The 24715-nt window shown below is 42.2% G+C and overlaps 1 protein-coding gene across 1 annotated transcript in view; it reads left to right on the top strand.

Annotated features, from left to right (window-relative positions):
- Positions 1-24715, top strand: part of rpap2 (RNA polymerase II associated protein 2) — a 27104-nt gene extending 2389 nt beyond the window's left edge. The window contains exons 4-12 of the mRNA XM_079651288.1: positions 2351-2449; positions 2539-2604; positions 2708-2796; positions 2886-2921; positions 3561-4602; positions 16479-16588; positions 18551-18631; positions 21654-21722; positions 24335-24715. Coding sequence (XP_079507414.1) covers positions 2351-2449; positions 2539-2604; positions 2708-2796; positions 2886-2921; positions 3561-4602; positions 16479-16588; positions 18551-18631; positions 21654-21722; positions 24335-24479 — 1737 coding nt within the window. The 3' untranslated portion in view covers positions 24480-24715. The remainder of the gene's footprint in view (positions 1-2350; positions 2450-2538; positions 2605-2707; positions 2797-2885; positions 2922-3560; positions 4603-16478; positions 16589-18550; positions 18632-21653; positions 21723-24334) is intronic.

The following is a 24715-nucleotide window of genomic DNA, read 5'->3' as shown; positions in this document are numbered from 1 at the left end:
CCCATGGCTCTTATTTCTGCCGGAGGACCGAGGAGCGAGGAGCGATAATGGAGGAGCAATAATCGAGGAACCACCAGTCCATCCTACGATGAAATCCTCAGATACTCACCCCGCCCCCTTACTGTGTATCGCTCACTGATTGGACGATGCAGTGCATGCACTGATCTCATGCTTCTTATTCTTGACATGAGAGCAGTACCCCAGCGGAGTTAAGAAAATAAATGAACCTCACGAGAGTCACTCCTCAGTTTATACCATATTTTGTTTCAATTCATGTATCATTTAGTTACAAATATGTGATATATCTGAACAACAAAGTGGTCAAAAATCATTTTATTAATTTTTTGGAAACATTTTCATGATCGCTTTTTTCGTTTTATATTTTCATTTACTGTCATTTCCATTCAGTCAGTCATTAAGTGCTATTAAAATGTTAATGTGCTACATATCCACACAAACAAACAAAGTGTGCAATCCAATGAACGTTAATCTAACTGGGTTTTGATAGATAATATATATTTTTCTTCTCTCAATTATTTTATTTCTATTGTGCACTCTAATCAATATTAATCAAACTATTTTTCGTTTATACATTTTAAGAATGGTGTTTATCTTTTTTGAGAATGAGTTCTTATTTGATTTTATTTATTGGGGTCTACAACAGATGATACAAATGTTTGTGTCAGTAAATGTGTGGCGGGGGTGTTTGTGAAAAATAACTGCTGCTGTAAGACGAACAGCTGTGCGGCGTCATCACAAACGGACGTCGCTTTCACGTGCCGCTCCGGAGGAAAGGACGTCCCATTGCTCTTAAAACTAATTTCCCTGCTTCTCGTGGTTTCCTTGCGTCCCTCCATGCTTCCCTGGAGGGAGGGACTAAACACAGGGAAACGACGCAAGTGAGGGAAGCAAGGATTTCATTTAACCGACCTGAGACGGGGCCAAGGAAACCACGAGTAGCAGGGAAATTAGTTTTAAGAGCAATGGGACGTCGTTTCCTCCGGAGCGTCACGTGAAGCGACGTCCGTTTGTGATGACGCCGCACAGCTGATCGTCTGACAGCAGCCAGATCAGTGCATGCGCTGCATCGTCCAATCAGTGAGCGATACACAGTAAGGGGGCGGGGTGAGTGTATGAGGATTCCACCGGAGGATGGTCTGGTAGTTCCTCGATTATCACTCCTCCGTTATCGCTCCTCGATCCTCCGGCACAAATAAGGCCACTGGGACGCTACTCAAGATGGCGCAGACAAATCAACTTCCGTTGATACCGAGTAAATGAGAAATAAGAGAAGTGAAACTGCCCAAGCTTTGAACAGTATTCCCTGCCATGTCTTGTGATGTTTCTTCCTGACATCACTATGACTCTTATATCACTGCACATCCACTTGAATGTTGATCTTTTCATGTTCTTTTCACATGGATTTCCATCTGGATGAAATGGGCCTTTTCCTTTGTTGATTATGACATTTCTTCTGTCAAAAAAACATCAACATTTTTAAATATGAACTATGATATAATTAAAAGTGAGGCTTAAACAATTGTGACATTAAAGATAATAGTGCATTGACATAACATTTTAAATGTAATCTCCTCTCAGCTTTGAGGCTTTCTTCCGATGCACAGTGAAGTAGTTCATTTTTTTCTGATTAAATGCTATCCTTTAGTCAAAGCCAAAGCCATTATTATGTTACATTACATTACATGTCACTTGTTAGACGCTCTTATCCAAAACGACTTACATACTCAATACTGTGGGCAATCCCCACAGGAGCAATTTGGGGTGAAGTGTCTCAGGGACACAACGACATGCTGACTGCAGTGGGGTTTGAACCTTGACCCCCTGATCCCAACACCAACGCAAGAGAAATCTGACTAAAGACACATATGAGCTATTCATGTCAAGGGGTTTTATACATTGAAGTGAAATTCAAATAAACATAGTATTGTTGTGTATATGGGCTGGCAACCAAATAATGAATTGACTTGTATTGACTCAGCAGGGATAACATTCAGAGACCCATAATGCTATATCATTCATTATATTTTTTAATGATCACCTGGTGCCTGAATTGTTTTATTTATTTACATAAATAAAGACATTTCAACCATCAATCAGGTGAATGTTAATGCTCTAAAAATGTCCAAACCCATCACTTCATGCTAAAAGGAAACCTACGCCCTCGGTTAAGACTGACTTTGTATTTGTGTTATGTATTATATTTCGTCAGTCTATGTTTAGCTCTCTCAATGACAGGCAATATGTCTGAAGTGGTGAAAGCAGTGGACTTTCTCTGTTTTGTATTGTTTTAAATAGTTATATTTGTTTTTATTGTCTCCTTTCTTCACAGGCAAAATTCATAACTCCTACTAATTACAAAGATGTCGTAGAGGAGAGGTTCATCGCTAAAATGTGTGCTTATCCAATATGTTCGATTAAACTGGGCAAGGTAAGAGCCTTTCACATCAGTCTTTACAATCCCACGAGCATTAAACGTCATTGTGTGTCGTGTTCCAAACTGACTCTGCTCATTTATAGATCCCAACTCAAAGGTATCAAATATCGACAAAGACCAATAAGGTGTACGACATCACAGAGCGTAAGGTAAGGGCTGCTTCATGGATTCAATATTCAAATATCCTAAACATTTCATTTGGAAAGGAACTGTTAAGAAACTGTTCTTTTTGCACCCCTCTCTTGTGATCAGTGTTATTGCAGTAACTTCTGCTACAAAGCCTCCAAAGAGTTTGAGCTACAGATATCCACTTCACCTCTGTGGCTCAGGCCGCACGAGACGTAAGTGTACTCTTCTATTCGTTGATGATTCATTATAATAATCATCTTGTACATACTAAAACATCATGACTGTTTTTAATCACTGACAGTCCTCCAGAAATTAAATTGATGAAGAAAGGAGATGGGTATGTATTTGATTAAATATACTATAGAATCAACTTATATTACATATTTCTTAAGGTGTATAATCCCACATCTTTCAAACAATGTTTAAACCTAAACAATTCTGTCATTTTATTACTATTAATATATTATATGAAGTATTTGATTTGATTTAAGCTGAGCAGATGTTTGCAGCAGCCAAACAATGTCAGGAAAACATAGATTTTTCATTTTAGACTTCTTTATTCAGCCTTATTCAACGTACTAAACATCTCCACCTTAAATAAGAGAGAAACAAGCTCAGCAAACATTTCTCATTAGCTCGCAGACCCTCCATCCTATATCCACCTACTGGTGATCAAAAAGCACAGCTTTTTTAATTGAATGAAGAACAAAATAATCCTTTCTGGGAGAAGCTGACTGAACTGAAAAACTCCCATGATGCTAAGCTATTTCACAACACCACCAAACTCTGTGTTTTTAGATTGAGCGACCAATATTGACAAAGAATGCAATATTATGCATTTTTAGTTTTTACATGAAAATATTTGAAACATATCTCAATAGTTTAGAGCAGATTCGACTAACTAATAGACACATTTTGTTTCATTTTCTGAATGTAATATAAGTCTAATCATTCATTCTTACCTATGTCTGTCCAGCGGGAGTTCTGGTGAGGAGGTGAGGCTGAAGGTAGAGCGTCTGACAGAGGAAGACATTGAAAATTCTGCCCCCCCTGAGGAGCCCCTCAGCTCTGAGCAGGGTCCTTCAGACGGCCTCCCCTACAGTGAGAGCAGCGACACCGAACAGGAGCAGGACTTTGTCTCCAGCGTGGTGTCCCAGAGGCAGGGAGCCAGGGTGCACTGGGGCGACCTGCCTAAACGCACAGATGAAGACCACAAAGAAGATGAAGAGAGGGAGAGGAGAAAGAAACGGGAGGGGAAAATAAAACAGGAATCACGAGCAGAAGTTGAAACTGATGGTAAAAAACAGCCGTCATCTTTACGCACAGACACACCTCATGTAGAGCAGGCACCAGAGGAAGTAGCCAGTGTGGAAGAGGCTATAGCTAAGCTGAATTTATACAACTTATCTGAGACTCACGCTGCTCCTCCACCTGTTCACTCAACAACGAAAGCACAACATACAAATCTTTTTGCTTCTCTACCTTGTGAAGACTCAAACAGCTCAACAGAAGGCAAACCCCTCCCCTTTTCCACCCTGATCAAGAGTAATCATGATGATACAGCATCGAACATCCAGCCAGGCCTCAACATCACCCAGGTGGGGATGAGCAAGAGAGGTGCTGCCGGGCTTCGAGACCTCTTTAAAAACCACGCTGCTAATGCTGCTGCTGCTGCTGCCCAACCCGACTCCATCAGGCTCAACCTGCTGGAGAGCCTGAGGAGAACGCTGAAGGAGTGGGGCACCGAGGAGACGCTGAAGTTCCTGTACGGCGCTGAACACTCACACAGCGCAACTTTCCATGGTGTAAAAGAAGTAGAAGAGGATAAAGAGGAGGAGCTGGACGAAGACGACCTTGAGGATGAGGATGATGATGGGGGGCAGGAGAGACCGTCTGCTGCAGCTCCAGACTACCAGGCGCTGAGGCAGGAGACCCAGCAGGCGGAGATCAGAGTCAGGGAGTTCTATAAAGGCAGCCGGACTCTACCTGAGAAGAAGGAGGAGCAGGAAGGAAACAAGGTGAGGGAAGGCGAGAGGAGGGGTGTTAATGAAGGGTGTTGTTGTGAGAGTCAGTGGCCACATGAAGGCACTGTATGAAACATCTTTGATACTGAAATCACTATGTAACACTTGCGCTTCTATTGGCTAGAGCAGGGGTTCCCAAATTTGTCAGCCCGCGACCCCCAAAATAACTGTGCCTCAGACTGGCGACCCCCCGCCACGTGAATTGTCAACGGGGGGAGACATTCTACAGATGGCCAGTCCGCCCCTGAAAAAGGTCTATGCACAAATTATTATTAATAATAGTAATACAAATAATAGTGTTTCCCATACATCGACATACAAACCCCACAGATCCTTAACGCGACCGGTGTGTCTCACTCATTAAGGCGAGAAACGGCAGGCAAAAACACAGTTTTTCATATTTTGTTCTATTTTGATTCCATAACATGTTTTCTTTCAGGCTTTTGGTAGGAACATGTACAAAATACACATTTAGGTGTTTATTTTACTAAAGTTTGTCTATTTGCGTCTGTAGATTTCTCCTAAATTCACCAAAAGTTAGCTTTCTAACGTAACATAAAGTACCGCGACCGCTGTTTGCACCATGTCATCAGAGGTATCGTTGGAAAGCTCAGTCTCTCCTGCACAAAATCTTATCCGATCCAAATATGGTAATTTCCTTTGTATCAGCAACCAATCGTGAAAGTACAAAGGGGTCTTAAACTAAAAAACTAAATCTCATTGGCTGGTCTCAATTTCTGACAATGTGATTCGGTTCAGATGCGTCACGTGGTGTGCTTCCACTTCTTGGTTTAGCTTTCGCTGGACATTTTAATCTCAAAATGGCAAAAGAACAGCGAAAAAAACGTTCACAGAGAAGACTACAACAATTGTCACTTGCACAAAGCAATGTTAGACAAAAAACAAATAATCCAGAACACAAAATACCTTCACGGAGTGCGTTGAAGCGCAAGCTGTCATCCAAAGAACAGGAGGGTTTAGGTAGCGCCACACTTCAATCTTTAAAGGTCGTTTTCTCAAAATGAATTTTTTCTCCTATTCTGAGTGAGAAATGTCCACTTCAGTATCACGTAGATAAACCAAACCTCCTTCCAGTTATATTCCTATCAATATTCTGAAGGTTTTTACAGAAGGGTTTGTTCATATATCATTCATAGCTAAAATTATATATACCTAAAAACATGGCGAAAATTGATATTTTAGGGCTGTTGACAGTATTTTCTGATTTATGGAGTTGTTATGACATTAGGGTCATGCAGAGTGAGATCGCTATCCCTTTAAAGAGCAACTTGCAGGTTAGACACACCAGTGAATAAATGTGTTGGAAAATGATGAATACACTAGATTTTCAAAAATATATACAGAAATATACACTACAGTGAGATCTAGCGCCGTTTTTGTAAGACATTTTTACTTCCGCATAAAAAAAGCCTCTGCACGTGACCTCCCGCGTGTGACGCAACATGGGGGAGAGCGGCCGGTCTAACGTATGAATAAACATGGATCACAATGCTAGTTTTGACACAGAAGAGGTTGAAAATATATATTCAAATGCGTATGATTATAATTATGAGCCTGATTAGAAGAAATAAAGGAGAGAAATGCAGCTGTCTTGGTGAGTGACCGGCGTTAGCTACACAGTGACGGAGCTGGGGGTGGCCACCCCAAACACCCTCACCACGGGGCCCAAACAATTTTAGAACATTAAGAAAAAAATGTTTAAGTAACCTTTCATCATTCACCCAGAATTAACATTAATAGGACGTTATATGGATAATGTACTCACTAAACTTACAATTCATTTAACTTATTTTTTTCCAAAAGTAAATTATCCAAAGCCTCTGTACACCCCCTTCTATTTACATGTAATGGTTTGGTCCTGCCTCCAAACGCGGCGCAGCACCGCCGGCACTTTCTAGCAGAAAGTGAGAGCATGTTAGGAGCAGGGATGCTAGTACTTACGTGTGAACCATGTCTCAACGACTCACAAAGTCAGGCTTTCAAAAGAGAAAAGAAAGGAGAGAAAGACAAGAGAGAGGGACTAAAGGGCGACAGTATGCCACCCAGTTTTTCAAAGAAAAGGTGGGTGTGGTCTATGAGTGGTGGAAATGTGTGTGTAGCTAAGCGTAGTCCATTGTAAATAATAATTGTTATGTTTTTTTTTTACTAAGCTGACATTAAGTACTGTTAATATCTATACAGGTTTTTAATTTCACTCCTCTTTTAGCTGACATTTAGTAAATGCAGGTACATTTTTAGCAGCTATTCATACTAAATCAGTTGTCCTGGTGCCAGGACCAACAGATCCATCTCTAGACTTAGCAGCCCTGTCCCCCCATAAGTGTTATATTTTCACAGCTCAGTGTCGGTAAATATTGTGCGGTTAGTATTGGACTACAAGATAGATGCAAGCCTGTACAGCTAGAGTTATTTAAAGCATAAATTAGTGGGTTGGGTTCTGGAGGTGTGGTTACAGCAAGTGTGCTTGGTTGGCGTGGCCTGGGCCTGGTGGTGGGGCCCAATGTGATATCTTTCATGGGGCCCAAAATCCCTGGCGTGTATGGTCAGAGGGCAGGACCTATAACACATTTACTACCCAATAGCATTGTGAGGCTAAACAAAAGGACCTTTTAACTGTGTAAATGTAGTCTTTTAAAAAAAAAAAACATTTACTGACTTTTTTAGGATAGCTTAAAGTAATGTTGTAAAATTACAACCGGGGACCTTACAGGGTTAAGGGCTATTGTTTATTGTTATTTACAATGTTTATTCTTAACCTATCATTTAATTTAAAAACTCTTATTTAAATGATGTGTGTGTGTCTCTGTATTCCTGATGATACACTGAGAGAATGAGCTCATAGTGCTGCTGATCATTATATGCTAAACAGTCTGTATATTGCATTACATTTGTATAATGTAAGCTTTGTTGATACTTTGCCTGCGGGGATACGAAAAAAATAGTTAGATATACTGAATATTATTTGATCTATTCCACCACTTAATCCCAAATAATGTAGAGATGTGTTGTAGGTGCCTTAAAGGTGACCTATCATGCAAAATGTACTGTTGTACGTCTTTTATACATGTATATGTGTCCCCGGTGTTCCAGGGAACTCACCAAGTGTCAGAAAGCACAACCCTCTCTATTTTCCGCCATACCCAAATCTCTTAAAAAGGTTCTGCAACGGATCTGATACAGACTGATCCAGATTTGAACACTTCTCTGACGTCACAGAAGTGGCGCTATGGCTATTGGGCCAACTCCACCAATCAGGAGGAGACAGCCACAGACATTGCCGTTCGAAAGCGCTGGAGACGCTGTAGTACATATGCCAGGCCTGTAGATGGTGCTGTTCTCACAGAATCAGCCCATGCAAAGACAGTGTTAAATTGAGCGAAATGAGGAATGGCTAAAATGCATGATCTGTTTGGTATTTTGAAAAATAAAAAGTATGCCTTATATAGGTATGGTCCTAAACTATATTATTCAAATATAGCATGATAGGTCCACTTTAAATAACCCCTTATTTTCTAGCGAGATGTATTTTTATGTTCATATAATAGTGATTTCAATGCCACCCCAAAATGATCACTGGTTCCATCCTGGCCACCCCACTGAAAATGTCCTGGCTCCGCCACTGTAGCTACAGACAGTTAATGTTAGCTAACTTCAGTCACGTCACAACATTGTAAAGTTAGCAATCATATATCAGGCTATAACTAAAGTATAATATAATATAATATAGTAACGTTACTGGCAGGACTGTTGATACTGATCCATAACAGAAACTAATGCGCAAGTATCAGCCGTATCTCGCGTTCCCTAATGCAACTCCACACTACGTCTTACGGTGCTGTGTACCGGAGGGGAGCGAGAGAGAGAGGAGCGAAGGGGGGGAGAGAGATGTAATACAGTGGCGAAGTCACGACCTTGTTAAAGGTCCCATGTCATGGCCATTTCCACTGATCATAATTCCATCGTTGAGGTCTACTAGAATAGATTAATATTGTGCATTTTCCAAACTCACATTGGTTTCTCATACAGCATCTCTGTAAACTACGTGTATTCAATGAATTTCACTCTCTGCTTTTAACGGCTCGTTGTAGCTCCAATAGAGTGGCGAAGTCACGCCCATCTACTTCCGGTCCATGGGACCTTATTTCGGAAAAATTATGCATTGAAGTCAATGAAGAGAGAAAACTTGTGCCATGAATTACACAAATGTTACCAAGATGGCCGTCACTACTGTCTTGCTAAACAGGAGAGGGACTTCGCCACTCTATACGGTTTCCTGATAAACGTTTTGTTTGATAGGCTTCAGCTGTGGAGAGTATGTGCTGCAGGGAGGTGGATGCACCTCGCACAACGCACCCAGGAACGAACGCTAGCTCCGGTCCTTTTCCTGTTAGGGAAACTGTGGACTTGATGTCCTAACACTGACAGGCTCGAGTTTCTGCAACCTGCACAAACTCAAGCTCACCATGATTACAAATGGTGAAATGCAATGTAAAATTACCGAAAAAATACCAGCTCACTAAACCACAACCGCTCAAACCAACTACAAACTACTACCGCGGATTGGGCAGGAAAGGAGTCCGAGAAATGTGCTCCCCCATGTGACGTAATATGACGCGTTTGACTTATGACGTAAAAAAAAAGCAGGTTTTAGTAGCAGAGCCCCAAACGGCTCCTTTCCCTCTGAATTCCTGCCCTGATGTCTTGTAAAACATATCAAATCCTGCATTAACGTTTTTAATTGTGATTTTCAGGCAAGATTAAGCATAAATGTAGTAGACCAAAAAAACCTGCAAGTCGCTCTTTAAGAGAGGGGTGTGGCGCGTGCATGTGGGTATGGGAGAGCGAGAGGGAGCGAGCGAGCGGGGTATAAGTTTTCTGGAAGGGAAACGAGGCAGCAGAAAAAGCTTAGATCTGTGATGTATCTTGTGAAACAGAAGAACTAAATAAATGCAACAACCTCCCAAGAAGAGCTCGCCTCTCTCCAGTCATTTGATAAAGTGGGTTATTGAACCCAAAGCGTGTTGCTTCTGCCCTGGAAGACGACAGAGAGTCATCCCCCCTGTCTCCTCGACTACGGTCTGGGAGCCACAGGAAAGTTTGCAGCTGCAAGCTAAGCTAAATGGCGGCCGCTAACGCAAACAAGCCGGAGGATTGCTACGAGCTAACAAGCTATTTCAACCCGTTCATGAGTCTAACTGCTACAGAGACACAGGTGGAATTTAAAATGGACAATGTTAATGAAAGAAATAAAGTGTTTGGATGTTTTAACCCTGCCCGGATTCTTCAGAGGGTAAGGAGGACTGCGAACAGAGAGAAAGAGTCCCAACACTGCGCCCTGGTCAGTATGATGGCACAACACCTTGGAAAGAGTCCCTGCACAGGTTTGAGAGCTGCGCCAAAGCTAATTGTTGGTCAGAAAAGACTATGGCTATCCAATAGGCTCTGTGCACAAGATGGCGTCCATCAACTTCCAGCGGGTGGGTGTGAAGCCGACTACTTCCGGTTTGAGTATAGAGTTTTGACAGCTTGACAGTTTGACAGTTTGTTATGACACACCAAGAGCAAGAATGAGCGGATTTCGGGGTATAGAAAAGCGATTGGCCTTCCAGCAGGTAAGAAAGTCGGCACTACATTGCTGTGTGCCCCTGTGTACGAATTTGTCCCGTTATAATCGGGAGATAAGTTTCCATGCATTTCCCATTGATGCTGAGGTAAAGGCTCAGTGGCTGATCAAGGTCCGTAGGGACAATTTCAGCCCCACAAAAAATACCTGTGTTACTCATGTTATCCAAAACACGTAATAGTACATCATTAAAACGCTTTACACTGTATCAAGACTGTCAAGTTGTCAAAGTTAGCCAGTAACTACAGCTTTGTTTGTCACTTACCTTCATAATTGTCGATGTAACTGGACATGTACATCTTGAACCCCTTTTCTGTTTTGCTCCTCGGGGCTGAGCTTGCCGCTTGTACCAGCCGATGTACATCACTGATGTTAACCTTCGGTAGGTATTGCAGACATCGAGTGTAAAATAGTGCCATCACGTTAACGTTAGCCTTCTCACTTTGCTCTACCGCTATCTGTATGCTATCTGTATGCTATCTATCTTGCTATCTGTATCTCTATCCATCTATCTCTCTCTCTATCTATATCTCTATCTATCGCTATCTACCCGCTCTACCGTGGACCGGAAGTTTACAACCGCACACTCAATGAACCGGAAATGGAAATACGTCATCCCGTGCAGCTAGCCTATTGAAGTTTTGCCTTGTGGGTGCAGCAGCGGCAATTGTCCACAGAAATCCCAGGTCTTCACAGTGGGACTACCGCCACCTGCTGAAGGAACTAGAGACTGCATACTGTTGGAGCTGCGGCCTCAGACACTAGCCCAAGCCTATGACATTGCCCGCCGCCATGAAACCACCAAGCAGACTGCGCTTTATGTCACTAGCCGCATGCACCCAGGGGCACACAACATCACTGAATGGATGCTTCAGCTTCAGCTCCCTGCAAGGCCATCCATTGTTGGTCCAATCCAAAGCACGTCTCGATTATGGTACCAATCGTATGGTTCTGTGTGGTGAAAAGGTCCCATTCTTCAAGCCACAAAGCAAGCCACCATCACGTGCAGTGAGAGTATCCCGGACTGTTGTAGTGGAGCCTGGGTGGGAGTACTAGGGTGACCAGGTCCCAACAAACCAAATGTGGGACAAGGAGTATGTTTGTGTGGGACAATGTGGGACACCCTCTCAACAGCACCCCGGAAAAAAAATCTCTATTTCTATTCTGTTTCATTTGGTTATTCAACAGCATCCAATAAACAATGACAGAAAGTGAAGTCAAAATGCAGTAACAAGAAAAGTAAACTAAAGGCCCAGATACACCGGCCCGAAATCGGCAGTAAATGGGAGTTGGGCCGAACATGAGCGTGGGCACGCCCTATTGGGAGTGGTGTGCGCCGCACCGTCGGGTCTTTTCTGCCGACCTGACGCCTTTTCTTGCCGATTCAACATGTTGAATCGGCGTCGGGAACACCACCGGAAGTCGGACAAAGGGATAACACTGATTGGCTGTTCAGCTAGCGAATCAGTGCATGAGAAGCGTTAACGGAAGTGAGGGAGGTAAACAAATTATTTAAAATGGAACACACACGGACGGCTATTTCACCTCATCGGTTTATAGAGCTCCTGTTCGTTCATGTTTTCAATGGACGAGAGTGAAAATGGAAAGAAAAACGATATTTGTTGTTTGTTTATATCACGGAGTCTGTTCTTCTCTGTCTTCCGGTTGTTCCAGTTGTTGCCTCTTTTGAATGATGAATACACACTACCGCCGCCTGCTGGTAAAGAGAGTTATTGCCACTCACGCATACGCAGTTCATACGTGCTCGGCTCGGATTTGCGGTGTGTTCCAGTGCGCGAAGTCGGCAAATACGCAGGAGAGTCCTGCGACGCAACAGTCGGTTTCGGTGTCGGCGACTTCTCAGGTGACTGGCCGGTGTATCTGGGCCTTAAGGCTAACCAAGGCAGCAGGCATTATTCACTTCAAGTGTTTAGAGATGCATCTTCCTAATTCAACTAGTGTATTACCTGTAAAAGTAGGTACAACATAGATTAATAGATCAAATAAAACCATAAATACAAATCAAAACTTGCCAGGAGGGAACAAAAACATAATAATACATAATATAGCTTTCAGTTTTGTCCATCACAGCAACAACAGGTGCCCCCCCACTGTATGGTAAACACTGGTTATTTCTGCTACTGTTACCTTGTCTGAGTGGCCATCATTTTTTGGTTTGAGTAGGAATGTCTCCAAAGAGTGTGATGTCTCTTTTTGAGCGACACGTTTCTTTTGAGAATCGCATTCTCTGTGTCTTTTGACGTCGTATTCACCGCCATGTGAAATAGAAAAATTACTCTTGCAAAGATTGCAAAAAAAATCTGCACTGGCTTCACCCAAGGGTAAGTGTCTTCCCAGTCTTTGTTGTATGTGCATCTTCTTTTCTTGTTAGCTGTAGTTTCAGTTTCCTCCATTTTCCATAACCTGCTGCGTCGCCTGCGTTATTGACTGACTATCGTTGTTGTTGTTTGGCGGGGCCGCGGGGGGGGTGTGTGTGAGTGAGTTACTCCCATTGGTTAACACTTGACCACCACCCGCCGTGTGTTACAGTTTGATTGACAGCAAACACACCACCATGATGATAGCCTTCCTGCTTTCTCAACAGCCATTGGATAAAGCTGATTTTAGAAAAGCGTTTTAGCCAATCAAAATGAAATATGAGGGACATCGTCTCAATTTGCGGTACGCACCAAAAGTCGTGAAAATGCTGTGCAGTCCCGCGCAAAGCGGGACATCTGGTCACCCTAGGAAGTACATGGTGCCAGGCTACACACGTTTTAAAGAACAAGCTAAAGGGGAAGTAATGCTTAGCCCCACCAAGGGTTTCGTTGAAAAACACAGACTGCTGGTAGCCCGAGCCCTTGTAGAAACTCAGCACTCTGGAACTGTGCCCCTCCTCATCTTCAATCCAGGCAACGCTCCTGTAACAATCAAGGAGGGGGCTAGTAACAGCAGCTGGGCGTCACCTATAGTTATGGTGCGCAAAAAGGACGACACCTACCGCGTTTGCATAGACTATAGAGCCCTAAATGACAGCACTATTAAAGATGCGTATCCACTGCCCCGCATCCAAGACAGACTAGACACCCTCTCCAATGCCAAATGGTTCAAATGGTGTAATGCGCACAGTGGCCCGGCTGCAGACACGATACTTCTGCTACATAATGAGAGAAGACGTTGCCCTCTGGTGTAGCACCTGTACCAGCTGCGCATCCAAAGCCAGGCTCCGTAAGACACCACAAGCTCCAATGGGCACTGTCAGGATAGGAGCCCCCATGGAGCGCATCGCCTTGGACATCATAGGGCCCCGGAACGAGACAGATCGCAAAAACTGTTATGTGCTTGTGATGCAGGACTATTTTACAAAGTGGGTGAAGCTTACCCCCTTCCCAACCAGCAGGCTGTAACTGTGGCTGAAGTGCTGGCTTCAGAGTGGGTGTGTAATTATGGAGAACGACAGATGCTGCACAGTGATCAATGCCGAAACTTTGAATCCGAAGTGTTTCAGGAATGTGTAAGCTGTTTGGCATTGAGAAAACACGCACAACACCTTTCAGACCTCAATCTGATGGCCAAGTCGAAAGATTTAATGCCACACTACAAAAGATACTGGCCACAACAGCTGAGCGCTGCCACTGGGACTGGGACCTCATGATCCCCTATGCTGTTATGGCTTACAGAGCAACCAAGTACAGTGCAACTAGTTTCACCCCCAACTTCATGATGTTTGGCCAGGAAGTGAGCGAGCCGGTGGACCTGGTAGCTGGTCTACCTCCAGACTCTGACACACTCCCTTCAGCCCCTGAATATGTCCAGCAGACCCGACAACGCCTGGAGCTGGCTCATCAAATCACCAGAGAGGCCCTTGGTGAGTCTGTAAAACGTGCTAAGAGACAATACGACGAAAATTGCTGTCGCACACAGTACCATATTGGTGATGCTGTGTGGTACCTGAGTAAAGGAACACGGAGTGTCCAAAACAAAGTCAGAAGTTTCTCCCATCGTACGAAGTACCATACTTCGTTCTGGGACAGTTGGATGATCTGGTGTATCGCATCCAGAAAGGCGTGGACGGACGGGCCGCAACAGAGAACCACCTGTCTGGTATGGTGAGTGGGTGAGGAGGACATAAGCCCCACAGTTAAAGGACTGCTCAAGGACACCGTTATGTTGTTTACTAATGTCCAATATAAATGTTATTGTTTCATATGTTCATACATACAAAAAAAAGAGGAGAGCAGTTTGATAACCATATGGGACTAAAGTTATATTTCTTTCTTTGATATTTCCATTTAAAGTTGTCATTTTAATGGAGAATTTAAGTTTTGAATGTCTTCTGACTGCTATTTTAGAGCTCAGCTATTAATGCCTTTTTCAGGGTTTCCTTATGCCCCACAGTGATATGTGCACACAAAGACTCCTACATATCTGCACTGAAATGTTGTACCCTTTTTCTATCGCCCACTTGTAAATGGACTGAATGCAAATGTGGATGTTTATCGGTATGCATTTTAGGCAAGGGTCATGTAATTTACTTTGCTGGATTAGAATTGTGTGCAATTGCCATCCAGAGTGGGGGTAGTGTTATGACATTAGTGTCATGCAGAGTGAGATCGCTATCCCTTTTTAAGAGAGGGGTGTTGCGCGTGGGTGAGAGAGAGAGAGAGAGAGAGAGAGAGAGAGAGAGAGAGAGAGAGAGAGAGAGAGAGAGAGAGAGAGAGAGAGAGAGAGAGAGAGAGAGAGAGAGAGAGAGAGAGAGAGAGAGAGAGAGAGAGAGAGAGAGAGAGAGAGAGAGAGAGAGAGAGAGAGAGAGAGAGAGAGAGAGAGAGAGAGAGAGAGAGAGAGAGAGAGAGAGAGAGAGAGAGAGAGAGAGAGAGAGAGAGAGAGAGAGAGAGAGAGAGAGAAGAAAAAAAAGCTTAGGTCTGTGATGTATCTTGTGAAACAGAAGAACTAAATAAATGCAACGACCTCCAAAGAAGAGCTCGCCTCTCTCCAGTCATTTGATAAAGTGGGTTATTGAACCCGAAGCGTGTTGCTTCTGCCCTGGAAGACGACAGAGTCATCCCCCCTGTCTCCTCGACTACGGTCTGGGAGCTGACAGGAAAGTTCAACAGTGATAAAAAGAGATATCCAAAATCCCTTCTCTAAAAACGTCAGATTCTAATATGACTACAAAATGAAACAAGCATTTCGAACCTGACTTTATCCAATGCTGAGAATTGTGTTCCTGAAATGTATATTCAAATATGCGCATAGTTAATGAGAGTATGGCTCATTTGCATGGGGGGAGGAGGGGGCATGGTGCGGGTTTTTTTAGATGTTATTAATAACTGTATCTATCAATCTATGTGTCCTTTGATACCAATCTTTTAATATTTTATTTTTATTAATATTTTTATTTTATTGTTTTTAAATCACACGACCGCCCTTCAAGCCAATCAGAATCGAGTTGCCGCTACTGAGAGTGAAACTGAGTATCTGCTTAGCTTTTGGAGCAAGTGAGAGCTAGTGAATATTTCGCTCTGCAGCTGGATGAGAGCACGGATGTAGCAAATATTGTTTATATATATATGAATATAAATATGTTTATTGTTAATATTACTGTTGAATATTATTAAGGCATAAGTAGCTTTCAAAAATGCTAAAAATATATGTTAATTGTTCATATTACTGTTCAAAATTATATTATCTTATAAAGACAGAAATCACTTTAAAAATGCTTTAAAAATATGTTTGCTGTTGATATTACTCTTTAATATTGTGTTAACAATGTTTATAACAGAACACACAATGAATGTAATGAATGACAAACAAAAGATAAATACAAAAAAAATGTTGAAGAATAACTGATTATTAATTATGAATACTAATATATATTAATAAAATGTATTCAGCTGTATGATTAATTAGTCATTTTTTCCATCAGAATGTACTAATCATTTAAAAAAAAATTGCAACAGGGGGGTCCCCGCCAGAGGATAATGCTATATGGGGGTCCTTGGCATGGCAAAGTTTGGGAATCCCTGATCTAATCTGTTAGTGATAAATGCATGGATAACAGTTTTCAGACTTTTGGGGGTTGGAAATGGTCTGATTTTTTGTAATGTTCCTTAGAGGATGAAATCATTATCAATCCACTGATTTGACATGTCTATCTAAGCTGATGCCAGTAATCAGGTTTGTTATTAACTGATTCTTGCTTCCTGCCACTTGCTCGCCCTCTCAGCAGGGAGTGGACGAGGACGAGGACAAAAGGTATCCCACTCTGCCGCTCGTCGACTCTCAGGCTCAGCACCTCATCCAGAAACGGATCACAGTGGAGAAGCTCAGCAGCTGGTGTGTGTTTATAGGATTTTCTGAATCTTTTTAAAGGTCACATGTCATGCTTTTCCGGTTATTACCCGTCCCCTTGTGTGTTATGAAGGTTTTTATGCATGTAAACGGTGTGCAGAGTCAAAACCCTCAAAGTACACCCTGTAGCGAGTAAAACTCTAAAACAGAAAATACCTCCCCAAAACGCCTCGTTGGTGAAACGTCATCATGACGTCATCATCCATTTGATTCTTCCGGGTACGTGCTTACGAAAGCACGTACCCGGAACTAAATGGGCCAATCCGTGGAGCCGTTACGTTACGTCCGCGGAGCCGTTACGTTAAGCCCCCGCTGATTGGTCCAAATTGACCAATCCACACACACACACTCAGTGCAGGCAGCCCTGCTGATCTCTCCTCCCTGGCTGCAGGCTGATAACAGACAGTTGGGATCTCGCAAAATTCTCTCTGCAGACCCATTCTCACAGCGTTTATCAACCTATAAACCTTTTTCTTACTCAATATCAAGCCACACTTATATTTCGGCTGTGACTTTGTGTGTGTTCAGGTTGAGTTTTGCTGTGTTTTGCTGTGTATCGCTAAACAAGGAAATCACGGAGGGGGAGGAGTTGCAGCGAGCCGTTTAGTGGAGAAAGTGAATAATGCTGAATACACATACTTTACAGAGCGTATGCGAAACCAATGTGAGTTTGGAAAATTGCACAGTATTTTTCTATTTTAGTATACCTCAACAATGGAATTATGATCAGTGGAAATGGCCATGACATGTACAATTGTGTTTGCTGCAAAGGAGGGATTGGGATTGGTTAGTCTGTTTTTTGTCGGTCAGCAGAATAACCTAAAAAAACGACAGCCTGATTTGAATTAAACTTGGTAAAGGGTTTTAGTATGGCCAGGGGAACCCATTAAGTACCGTAATTTTCGGACTATAAGGCGCACCTGAATATAAGCCGCAGCAGCTAAATTGAATGATGTGTACATATATAAGCTGCACTGGACTATAAACCGCAGGTGTTTTAATGTTTAATTACCATATGTAAGGGTTCGTGCACAGAGGGGATTGTCGGGAAAGAGATGGCTGTTTGAGGAAGCTCCCATTTATTAACATTTCAACAAACAAGTTGCATATTTGCATAACGTATTCAAGTGTTACCATTTAGTGCAATAGTAGCTACAGAACATGTACTGTGTTGTGTAAACTGTACTGTATCACATAGCGTTTCAGACACACAAACTTTTCAACTTTCAAACTTAAACGGTGCGCTCCCAGCGCACGTACCGGCAGTGATCTACAGCAGCGGTTTTCAACCAGTGGTACGGGGACAAACTGTCTCGCTCTCGTAATGTCTGTATGTCTTGCTCTCGTTCTGTCTCTCGTACCACTCTCGGTTCCACTTTTACTTTTGCGCGCTACCTGTCTCACTCTTTTCCGGCCTCCAGCTTTTCCTGCTGGAGCCCGCCGCTTAAAGATGGGGGGCGCGGGCCGGCCATAGAGCCCATAGCGTTAAAGGTGGTGGACTGTAACCTGTAAAATCCATAGATTTAGGAGGTCCCTTAGTGGCCGTTAGCTGTGAAAATCCATAGATTAGCCGCAGCGTCGAAAAATGGGGAAAAAGGCGCGGCTTATAGTCCGAAAATTACGGTAATAAGAAGTGGATCCGGATCACAGTTCGAATCACTTTCAATGTTGTTATACAGCGATATTCATATGGTCTTATAAATAATATGTTACTGACTTGGAAAAATATCGGAATAAGAAATTATCAAGACCAGCTATCCGCGGTTGTTTAACGCTCACTTTTTAGCATCCATGTTGTTTCTACATAACGACTCAAAGCTCATTACTTATCAAGTTGCTGGACTGTGGAAGTTTCATTCACTTTTACAGGACTATGTATTAGTTGTATAGATATGATGCAGAGTTTCTGTCTTTGTGCCTCATCTTTGTGTCTGTGCTGTGTTGCAGCCTCAGAAACATCGTTGGTTCTCTGCGGCTCACCATGAGTGACGTCTCCAACGCCCTCAACAACCTGGTCAAGACCTTCAGGTCAGTGCAGCACACAGATACACCGAGCACCCAGGATCATCTTAGCATGCTGAAGAGGCCTGAAATCTGTCACAAACATGTATTTGTAACATCTCGAAAAAAGGCATAAATATATTCACATTTAAGGAACAGTACAACAATCTGCATGCATCACAATGAACAAATACCACTTGCTTTATTCATGAAATTGATATGTACTCAAACTTTATAGAGGCCCCATTTGTAAAGTAGGCCTACACCACATCATCAGATGATATACTTAATTTGATATATGATTCATCTTAATTGAGACTGTGTTTATGATCCAAGTATTGCAACATTTGGCTTAATATAAATAAAAACATGTCTATGTTATTCCCTTTTTGGTGTAAAGCTAGAGAAAACTCATTTGTATGCAAGTGTTATCTGTAAACCTTTGAAACAGTCTGCTAGCAGAAAACAAAGATGGCAATCAATCTCCCTGAGAGCACTGTAATATTCCTAGAGAAACCACAGCTTATAGAGAGGCAAAGTCCCACCCATCTACTTCCGACCCATGGGACCTTATTTCGGAAAAAGCATGTATAGAAGTCAATGGGGAGAGAAAGATTATCTTTCAATCCCGTTTGAATTGTGCAACGAATTACACATATGATGTTTGTCAATCTTAAAAAATGTAAAAATAGTCACAGTTTGTCGTAAAACTATTGAAATATAAGACTATGAAAACTACGCAACTAGAAAGACTACAAATCCCAGAATCCCGGTCCCGCATGCTGGCTCTTACGGAACCGACTAACTCCCCTTTTGTGTATGTACAGCTCTCAACATGCCCAGACTTGTAGAGATTTTCACCTCTTTTAATACTTTTCGCCTCATTCTGAAAGAAAGAAGTGAAATGTGCTAACGTGACGGCCGTCTTGGTGTGTGGTGCGAGATGGGAGATGTAGTTCATTGAGCGGTTTCACACGAAGAAAAGTGTTACTTCACAGTTTTACGACACATTTTTATTTTTTTGACTTGCAAAATTATCTTTTAAATTGACAAACATCATATGTGTAATTCGTGGCACAATTCAAATGGGATCGAAAGATAATCTTTCTCTCTCCATTAACTTCAATACATAATTTTTTGCCGAAATAAGGTCCCATGGAGGTCCCCCGGAAGGGGAGGGACTTCGCCTCTCTATTGGAGTTTGTTTAAATCCCTCAACATTGTTGAGAACTGTGAAAAGGAGCTGTGGTTCCCCCTACAGGTAGCATGAAAGATAACAGAAGGCCCTCTTACAGAATTGTTTGAAGCACAGCTGTAGTTAGTTACATACAATATTTATCAATGTTTATATATTCTCTTTAGTTGTTTTCTTTCCAGATTCCTAATATTGTGCATTTTGGCTTACTGGGAAACGTGATTGTTACAGAGCCGTAATGTATGATACTAAATACAGCTGTGCTTTCCCTTACAATGAAAAATCATAATGTCTACTTAAAAAAATAACATGTCACGCTTCAGGATTTATTGACAAGGCCTTTTGGAGAGTGCATTTCTATCATATGAAATGGATGTATCGGCTTGCCGTACTATTGTCCTGTGTTATCATAACAATTTAAGCTCTGTCAAGAAGCTACAAAAAAAACACACTGGCCTGATCTACTTGATGTAGTGCCAGATGGATGCGGAAGCATTTAGAAAACACACACTCTGTGTTAAATGTCGTTAAATACACTTCAAACAGTATTGATATGTTCTATACGACTTCAGGCTTCTTCAGCTCAGGTGAAATATGGTTAGACCTAAGCTGGAATAACATGAATTCACCACATTTCATAAATCAAAACTTATTTTTATTATCCACAGCTTTCATTTGGAATTGTCACTGCAGGTAAAGCAAAGGTGGTTAATAACAAAGCTTAGGGTATATTTATATTTCAATCGAAATAATGATCGAAAGTGAACAAGCACACTTTAATTGAAGACGCTAAATTAGATTAACCTATTATCAATTTCCTTACGTGCAATTTGAATTTCCTACTGATACTACAGAATGCTTTCAATACAAAAGGCCTGTAAAAGTGATATATTCATTAGAAGGGATTTCATTAGACAAATGAGTGGACCCGTTTGAGTGGACCAAAGTCTTTCTTTCCTGCCCTTTGTTATTGTTTCCATTTATATATGGCATTGGTTATATAAATGATGTTAGGGCTGCACAATAAATCCATGTTTCCACTCGATAATGTATTTACTGTACAATATTTGTATAAATGTTTTCGGTCAATCAATGTTCCATTTCTTCAACTATAAAAAATGGCAAATATTTTCCTTTCCTTTTGACTTAATTGAACAAGTACTGTATACTGTTCACACAGTATATGGAAAGCAACCGATGGGCGCTTAACTACACATACACTTTAATATATATATTTATATATTTCAAGTAATATAGGTATATTCAACATTATTGCATATTTCCCTTATATCAAGCAGCCTCAATATAAATGGCATTTCTATTTTCCTTGCCCAGTATTAGTCAGTATGGCGGTTCATTAAAACTCTCCCCAGAATTGAACACTTCCTGCCATAGAAGCACTCTGCGTTCCTATTGGCTGTTCAGCATGTTTTCAACAGGAGAGCTATTAAATCACTGTGCAGAGAGTGAACCTCCAGAGTCCTGCTTCCAGGAATTCTCCTTTCTGCTGCCAGAGGCCCCGCTGACAAGAGGCTAACCCAGAGGAAATACACAGCGCTGTCACACACACACACACACACACACACACACACACACACACACACACACACACACATCACAGCTCTATTACAGGCAGTGTGTGTGGCGCTGCTGCAGCCTGGTGCACATTTTGTTTCCCTGTTCTACTTATCGTCCCAATCGGGTGATTTTTGACGCCTGCCTAGAAAGGTTGCTAGAGTTATGTGTGTGTTAACACAGATCCTGAGGTTAGATATGTGTAACATATACACAAGTGACCTTACGGGACATAAATCTCTATGTTTGACCTATGTTTGTTTTGTCTTCACACCGCAGGTTCACCAACAAAAACATAATCCACAAAACTCCAGAGTGGACCCTCATAGCCGTCATACTTCTCCATCTGTAAGTTGTGTGTGTGTGTGTGTGTGTGTGTGTGTGTGTGTGTGTGTGTGTGTGTGTGTGTGTGTGTGTGTGTGTGTGTGTGTGTGTGTGTGTGTGTGTGTGTGTGTGTGTGTGTGTGTGTGTGTGTGTGTGTGTGTGTGTGTGTGTGTGTGTGTGTGTGTGTGTGTGTGTGTGTGTGTGTGTGTGTGTGTGTGTGTGTGTGTGTGTGTGTGTGTTAAATGTGGGCCCCTTCTAGCAGACTACTACAACAGTAACACAAAGGCAATATGTCTCCATTACAGGCAATCAAAAGAAACAGAGAAATGTGTCCTTTTTATCAAGGTAACTTAGTTTGAACTTTATAATAGTCATTTTAATATTGAAATGTTACCTTATACATATTGATGATCAAACCAAAGCTTTTAATTCTCATTCAAAGAAGGAAACTGTCCTAACTGTGACTGTGATTCTCTTCCAGCCTCAGAGCTTCATGGGGCTTTTGTCGAGACACTTTATGGTGTGGAATTATTTTTGCCCGTGCCATATGGTCATTGTGATTGCGCATGTATGTGAATGTGTGTGTGTGTGTGTGTGTGTGTTGCTGGCAGTTCATGGACAGTTCCGTGCTGCTCCCGCCTGAGTACACACAGACGCCTCATGGCCTTATCTCCACCTGATTGCCCCCCCTCCAGATCCGTGATCCAGGAGAGAAAGCACACACAGAGAGAAGCAGCCCTTTAAACACACACACACACACACACACACAGCTCAGTTTGTATACGTCCTTGCTTTTTAAATTGCTCTGCCTGGGAAAACGTTCACCTGAGGCCCAGCTGACTCTGATTTATGACTCCATCACTGGCCCTGGGTCAGTTTGCAATTAAACAAGACACTAATATAAAGTGTTGTTTATTTTGGGCCACATTAGCCTTTATTGCCGAGTGACAGTTTTAAAAGGGGAGACATATGTAAATGGTCCCAGGCCGGATCTGAACCTGGGTCCTCCGCACAGGGACTGAGCCCCAGCACATGGGCTATACATCTATAACTTCTAATCTAGGTTCGGCAGTGGCTCAGTCAGTATGGGCTTGGACTGTGAGCCGTAGGGTCGCCGGTTCAAGTCCCCGAGCAGACCTAAATATTGAGTGTGGACTGCTACTTGGAGAGGTCCCAGTTCACCTCCTGCCCTGCCGTGGTGCCCTTGAGCAAAGCACCGGACACCCCCCTCACGCCACTTTTAGAAACATAGACACTTGTCTGATCTATGTACCACTTAATAACCTAAACTCATTACATCTGTGACGAGCCACGTGATGACTGACTACCGTCACAAATCTTGGTTATTTTTTCCATTTTTAATAATCGTCCCTTTTGGAAACATTTACTCTCTTTGTCCCATATTCCGCTGGTTCTCTATGATTCAAGCTTCTCCATCCTTCCATTCCTCCATCATGAATAATTTGGTGCCGCTCCATCTATCTGCTGCACGGCAGCTGTGGAGCTGGTCTAGCCTCTATTGTTGAGGCCGGCTGAATAATTGATGCCCCCCCTGCAACACTAGACCCCGGGCTGAACCTGAGATCAGGCAGCCTCCACACAGGTAGACAGGAGAGAGAAGTGGGTGGGGGGGTAGAGAGGTGACTGAGATCAGGTGGAAGGGTGCTAGCTTGATTTAGAGCTGGAGGTAAACACAAGAGGTTTCTGTACTGATTTATTATCGTGGCACTTTTTCTATTCAAATTTGACATTGCTGCAGGAATGATCACACTGATCAGATGCTCATGAGGTTACTTCAAATCAAAAATACTGTATTTATCCCGTGGGAATGTAGTTACACCTACAGTAGCCAAAATGAATCATACTACGACTATTTCATTAAAGATGTAATATGTATATGTTTTGCATTATATAGAGTAAAAACGACTAAATCTATATAAATGCTATTGACACACCCTGTTTTTTTCCAAAAATATGAAACTTTGAGAAAGCTGTAATTGTATTCAAAGTAATGCACATTTCCTGTGCTTACCTGAAGTCAGATCCCTTTTTTGCACATACATCAGCGGCATCAATTGGCTTTTCTAGAAGTTTAATTTAACAATACAATTTGTTTTTGGTATTTTCATTTATTTAATACTTTTTGTGTAAGTATTATTTAAATATTCTGGCTGCAGTTCCCCACTACCAGGTCACTGACATATACCGGTACACTTGTTTGTGAACATTCTCTTTTCATCATGGCTGTGAGGAATCATGACACAGCTTACTGCAAACAGATGATCTGAAACCTGGTTCCTCATGTAAAGGTGGAACCTGAGCAACCAGCTTACTAATGTAAACACTATGGTAAACACTGTGACACATGTAAGCAGTGGGCAGAGTTTTACCTTTACTGAGTGAAAAACTAGAACCCACCTCAACCTCTGTTTTTATAAGATGTGATCTGTGTTTTACTCATGAGATATCCGTATGACTCCGTAAACCAGATGTATTTTCGGACAACGTTAGCCACTTTTAGCACTTGATATAGATTTCACTATTGGAGTGTGTCCTAAAGAATCTTATTATTAATGTTCTTTTTTGTTGCAGAAAACTGATAACATGAGTGTTTTGTGTATCATGTTGTGTTGCAGGTTGTCGGGGGTGTCTCGGGTGGTGCAGGAGGCCCTGCTGACGGACGCATCAGAGGTGTACATGAACACACTGATGGAGGAGCTCGGTCTGCAGAGGCAGGACCTGCTGGACCTAGTGCAGCTGTTTAAAGCCCCTGCACACTGACACACACACACACACACACACACACACACACACACACATACACATACACATACACATACACATACACATACACATACACATACACACACACACACACACACACACACACACACAACCAGACATGGACGTATTAATAACAAATACAGACTCAGGATCACCGACTGAATTATATAATTGTGGGTACCCTGCATTTACTATCATGTTTGTTTCCATAAAATAAAACCTGGTGATAATTA

The sequence above is a fragment of the Notothenia rossii genome (genome assembly GCF_949606895.1).
Source record: "Notothenia rossii genome assembly, chromosome: 9".
Lineage (NCBI taxonomy): Eukaryota > Metazoa > Chordata > Actinopteri > Perciformes > Nototheniidae > Notothenia > Notothenia rossii.
This window is presented reverse-complemented; position numbering and strand designations above follow the sequence as displayed.